Raw genomic sequence first — 6,236 nt, 5'->3', positions numbered from 1 at the left:
GCTTAGATCGTTCTCTGTTCGTAATGACATCCTGCAAATGTTCTATCTGTCCACTGTTGGTAGCGTGTTGACATATGCATGTGTGTGCTGGGGGGGTAATCTTAGTAAACAGGATAGTGACAGGCTAGAAAAGCTAGTCAAGAAGGCTGGATCTGTTGTAGGCAGGAAGCAAGAGACCATTGAATCAGTTTGCCAGAGACGACTGACTGACCGACTGACCTCAATTTTGGCTGACGAGACACACCCACTGAAACCTGAATTTGACTCTCGACGCATTGACAGGAGTGGTAGACTGAGGGCTATGGTTGCTAGAACGTCACGTTTCCGCAATTCTTTTGTTCCCAGAGCTATCCATGCTTTCAACCAATCACATGTTAGAGGCCTCTATCATGTTTCTCTGTCATAATTATTACTGTACTCTGTTGCTGGGTTATCTGTAATGTATGTATCTTTAGTAACTGTATTACCGTAGCCCAAATGTGCGGTGTTCTAGTCGACATGTGGTGCTTTGTAAACCTTGTGTGTGCGTGGATGTGGAGGTGGACTCTTGGACGTCTTTCTGTTATTGGAATTATGGTTTTTGTTAATTTGTATTGCTGTTGCTGTTGTTGTGTGAGTGAGTTGTGAGTTGGCAGACTTGACTTGACGGATGACTGTTTGCGTTAGTGAGACTGTGTTTAGTATGCATTCTTATTCTTTTGATTGGAAATGAGTATTGTTACAACATAATTTCCATATGGATTAATAAATTTGAGTTGAGTTGAGTTGAGTTGAGTTGAGTTCTCACCTATTTAATGATTTTCTATCTGTCCCGCTTCAATGTATTTTGCGGTTAATCTTTCAGGTAGGGAGGATCTTCGGTATATTGTTCTAACACGGCAGGGAACCTTTCATTAATGCACCATTAATGTTCCCCATGTGGAGAAAAGTACGATAACTAACCGTAAACAAAAACAATATGAACAGATCTAAGGGTCCCGTGGGCCTTTATCTATAACCTTGTTCGGAACTTATGGACAAAAACGTTATAGTTATCCCATGCAATAACAATAAACAGCAATACATTTGATGATACTTAGATTGCTGTGGAAAGCGAGTCTATATATGGGCGGATAAATTAGTCTTCATTCAACGAACTTTTGGAACTCGGCATAGACGAGGCTAAAGTTATACACTTTTATTTTTCGTCGGTGGTACTGTAAGCTTTGAAGCGGAAAATGCTGTTCTTGAAGGATTCCCGCTTGACCATTCTTGCCTTGGCGGCACTGTTTGTGCAGCTGTCCCTCTGCAAACCACAATTAAAAGGTGAGAGACACAGCTTTCAAAGAAATCAAAATGTTCTGGTCTTTTTTGTTCTTGTCGTGTTGCTTTGCGTTAACTTTTAATATTTAGTTTATTTATGAAACAGTTGTTGTTCGCCTCTAAATTCGAAACATGTCTTATTGCGAACACAAAGCAAATAACGTGCACAATCTTTTCCACGATCACGACAAAAGCTACAACTATACTCAACTGTAGGAGGGATAAGGAACACAAACGCAGAGATACTACAGTACTATGGCTTTTATAACTACTACTTCTATTAATGATATGCTGATATTTTTTACATGGTAATGTGTGAAAAATGCACACAAAAAAAAGAAAAAGAAAGAAAGAACCCGAAACAAACAAACGAACGAACGAACACACGTCCCTTCAAAGCTATTCATTTCTAAGTTCTACTTATTACTAACACCAGAACAACGTGCGTTTACTCGATCATGTCCCATTGGCGCTGCGACTGTGACACCTGGCATTGATAAAGCAATCAATCAAACAACCAACACATTCACCCAAAACCAGAAAGTGCAAACGGAGAAGATGCGGCGAAGTTTAGTGACCGCGCTCTGACCGCCATAGTTTGGTTCAGTTTTTTTGTATGTTGATTTTTCATGTTGGAACGCTAGCAGTCTGTCTGTTTCGGTTTCGTTTTCTTCTGGACTTACCGTGGTCCCGGTAGCTCAGTTGGAATCGGTCAACTTATGTGCAGACTTTGAGACAGTATACATGTCCCATCCACGTGTCACCACCGTGGCACGTAAAAGATCCCGGTCATTCTGCCATTGTTTCAAAGCGCTTCGTGCTGTGGGGGAGCGCTATATAAACGTTCCATTATTATTATATTATCATTAGATGGCTGCATGATAACACCTAAGCATGCACACACCTTGAGAGCGCGACTTTGTTGCTGCTCGCTTTCCACTGGGCGGAAACGATCCAGATTTCCCAGCGATCGGATATTAAAGTAATGAAAATGAAAATGAAAATGAATCACTTCTTTTTCTCTTTCTGTCCTGTGTTGTCGTTCGCCACTGAAGAAGCCCCACAGTCGAAATGAGAATATTTATCTGCACGTGATCGTTTGAGTAAGTTTTCATTGTTGTAGACTTCTTCTCACCTAAAATGCCTTCTTCCGTATATGTTTATTCATGAAAGTTTTTTCTTCTTCTTGACTATCCAACAGAGCTACAAAAACGGCAGTTTGACAGTGATGCGCTGGAGGATCAGGTAGAAGCCATGGAGGAACAACTGGAGGATCAGGTAGAAGCCATGGAGGAACAACTGGAGGACATGCAGGAACAAACGGAGGACTGCGTGAGTAGGATTCATCTTGCATTTAATATGTGACCCTCCACCACGAAATGAGTCCGCATATCACCTTGCGCGGTTCTGCGCTAGGCTTGATATATTAAGTCCGGAGAGTGTCTGGTAACAGTGTGAGGGTCACCTTAGTCACAGGCTTATAACTCAAACATTTTTCGCTTTTTTCTAAAACGGTTTTCACCACTGGATAGAGCATTAAAAACTCTTTAGGAAAATGTAAAAATATGAAAATCATGCAAAGGTGACATGCGACTCATTCCGTGGTGGAGGGTCACATATAGAGAATACTGCATGGCTTGCTGTGTTGTACCAGATTTACACGAGTTGCTTTTTTAAATATTGAACTGCGAGCAAAAGCGTTCCCAGAATGACGTTTGTCTCGGTGACTCCGCATTACAAGTAGTGGAAAACCAGGGGCCAGTTTCATAAGCCAGAAACACAGTCGACCAACTGCAGTTGTCCGAGAGAACCACAGTAATCCGACGTCATCGGGTTTCACGAACAAAATTTCAGTCGGCCGACTGCGGGTCGTCTCACCGGAAGTCGACCAAACACGGCGATGCTCTCCCCCCAACACTGTGTTCGGCTTACTGCGGTAAACCGAAAATAAATGTAATTGTCAGTAAGTACTGGTGTCACATGACTGATGTGAACCAGTTGATTGGCTAATGGCGATGCGCTAAAACTGTTAGCGCACTCTTGGAGTGCGCTAACTTTTCCACAGAGCGTATTCTTACGCCCTTTACCTAAGCAAGACTGTGCTCTCATCCTCAGAATTAATTACTGACATGTAGCTTATATTCTCCACAATACCAAATGACCATAAATTCCCTGCTTCTCAATTAAAGCAGAAGTGGTTTTTTTTCTGACAGATTGCATGTGCCAGTGCCACAGTGCGGCTGCCACTGATCTAAAAATAGAAGCCGCTGTCTCTCGCCGACTTGCATAGATTCTTCTCATCGTGTTAGTGGCATGTAGCTTATCATCCACATTACCAAATGATGAGTTAATATAAAATTCCCACCCGCTAGCAGAAAACACAAGTGTTATTCCGATAACGTACCAGCTAGACCAGTTTGGAAGACTGACTCGATCGACTGTCATACGTAGCCGCACTGACTACACTGAAATACGACTGCATCAGTTCAGTAAATGAATGGTTTCCGAATTATTATTTCAAGGCAAGAACAATCGTAATCGAAAACGTGTAGGGTTCAGAACGTTCTTACAATTATAAGACTTATTACCAGCGTGCTTCGTGCGTGCAGACTCAGTCAGTGCAGACTGCATGCAGTGGTTTGATTGCCCTAGCAGACGACATAAACCCCGCTCAGCAAATTAACATGTTGGGCAAATGTGAACGAAAAAACGATGGGGATATAATACGTGTAGGGTTCAGAGCATTCTTACCGTTCATATTTAGTATCAGACTCCCCGATGAGTGAAGATTCAACACGAGAAATATGCCACATTTGTTTTGAAAATGTGCGAACCGTCGAGTCCCGCGGCTTCGAGTCAATTCAAGGGGAGTCACTCCGCACAGTCAATCCGTCGAAGCTCGACTGGAGGTTTCGAATCGCAAATAATGAAGAGCACAGCCCTTTCTCCGAGTTCAAATGAGGTCTCTCTGAAAGATCATCACTGTTCAGATTAACGCTACACTGGAATTTACCAACAGAAATTAAAATGCGTGTGACGAAAGCACGACACACTTGAGACACCCCACACAAAAGTAGATCTTTACTGTACGACACGACCTGACCACACAGTTATGCCTATTCAAATGCGCGTTGCAAAATGTGCGCTTGGAATATTCTTTTTTCTATGGCGGTACTGACAATATCGTTATTGAAACAATCCCAGTGCACTAAGGGATTTATAGAGCAAATCGAGAAAATAATTATTGAACTCAGCGCTATGCGCTTCGTTCAATAATGAATTTTCTCGATTTGCTCTATAAATCCCTTAGTGCACTGGGATGTCTCAATAACTTAAATTATCCGCACAGTCAATGGCAGAATGCTCACACTTTTTTGGATTGTGAGCCAAACCTTGTGATTGTTCTTCGAAATTTATCTATCGTGACGCAGTAATCCAGGAGACAAGTCAGGGTTATGTCTTGAAGACGTCACATTATGGCGTAAGAGGGTTAGACGTCACGCGAAGCAATTACTGAAAGTCTCGGTCATTGTTATTTTGAGCGGGCCGAGACTAGTTTTTTCTTCGAAATCGGCCATTTCCACGTGCAAATGAGCAAACGGAAGTGGTAATGTTGCTAAATTTAGCCTTCGACTTGGCCATTCGGATTACTGTACAGTCGGTCGACTGCGGTTGTCCGCGGGTGACGGTGATTCGCTCATGAAACGCGCTTTTCGGTGACCCGGCGATCAGCCACAGTCGATCGACTGGGCAGTCGATCGACTGTCAGTCGGTTCACTGCTATCTTATGAAACTGGCCCCAGGTCCCTGCCAGGCTAGTTTGACACCACCTCATTCACATCAACTGTGGTTTGAACGACATTGTTATCGCATGAGTGGTATCTCTCACGTATGTGGGATAAATATATATTAAGTATGGTTTCAATGCATCGTTTGTGTCGTGACATCTAACGTACGTACGACATAATTATCGCCTGTTCGAATGTCAAAAGTCAATTTGCCAGAAAATTATCAAAGTAGTTATCCTTTCCGTTTACAAATTCATTACTGGCATAGTAAATGTTAAAAAAAACATACATATTTTCTTTGATGATGAACCTTAACGAGTTTTACGTATGTTTTACCTCTTTTGTCCGCATCATGCGCTCACCTTTTGGCACTAAGTTATATAGGTCCAATTCATTCTTCTTACTCGGCGTGACGTTATCAAATGGATCGGCTAGCTTTAGCCCTAAGGGGCACAACTCCGCTCATACTCTCTTCGCGCCGCCATATTGGATGCCGTCTTTGTTAGTTTTCTTCATTGCACTCTTGTTCTTTTTGCGTATTTCACTGTGTATGCAGACAAAATGAAGAAAACTGTGCATGCATGAGTCCAAAGGGGATCTGCCTTTTTAACACAACAGCACAACATAAAAAGTAAAGCAAGAATACATTATTATATTCATTTATTTATTCTTTATCTCAAATTACCATGCAGACAGTGCACCAAAATTCACAAGATAAAGCTCTCAAGACAGGCAAATGAGGTACAATGCAGCTCAGGTAACTACTGCAAAGTATAATTTTCAAAGCATCCTATCACAGTGTTCACTCAAAAGGCACAACCGATGGACAATTGTTGATTAGCGCACTGCACACAGCAAAAAATAACCAGTTATAATCGTCTTCTCCGCTCAGTAACTTCCTTCCAGTTGTCACCCTGATGGTAAACAACTTTAGGGATCCTAAAGTGTGCCTGCTGACTGCAGTTTTTGGCCACACAACGTGTCATTTTCACTTTTGTCGAGTCGCCACCCAACGCTTAAGCACTGTCAGAGATCGTGCAAGGCATCCAACATGGCGGCGGATGACCAATTCCAGAGAGTTACGACCCGTGATTCTCATACCGCGCGCGCCGAGTAGAAATGCTGTTGTTAACTTGAGTTTCTGCA

At 42.4% G+C, this 6,236-nt stretch overlaps 1 protein-coding gene across 2 annotated transcripts in view; it reads left to right on the top strand.

Moving 5' to 3' along the window:
- Positions 1 to 1,120: 1,120 nt before the first annotated feature.
- LOC138981068 (uncharacterized) overlaps positions 1,121 to 6,236 on the top strand; it is a 10,068-nt gene continuing 4,952 nt past the window's right edge. The window contains exons 1-3 of one of the 2 annotated variants that reach the window (XM_070353882.1): positions 1,121 to 1,305; positions 2,504 to 2,547; positions 2,581 to 2,634. In XM_070353882.1, coding sequence (XP_070209983.1) covers positions 1,218 to 1,305; positions 2,504 to 2,547; positions 2,581 to 2,634 — 186 coding nt within the window. In that variant the 5' untranslated portion in view covers positions 1,121 to 1,217. Of the gene's footprint in view, positions 1,306 to 2,503; positions 2,635 to 6,236 lie in introns of both variants that reach the window. The other variant, XM_070353881.1, reaches the window with a different exon arrangement.

This window comes from Littorina saxatilis, linkage group LG12 (genome assembly GCF_037325665.1).
Source record: "Littorina saxatilis isolate snail1 linkage group LG12, US_GU_Lsax_2.0, whole genome shotgun sequence".
Taxonomy (NCBI): Eukaryota; Metazoa; Mollusca; class Gastropoda; order Littorinimorpha; family Littorinidae; genus Littorina; species Littorina saxatilis.
Note: the sequence above shows the minus strand (reverse complement) of the source record. Positions and strands in the feature narration are given on the sequence as shown.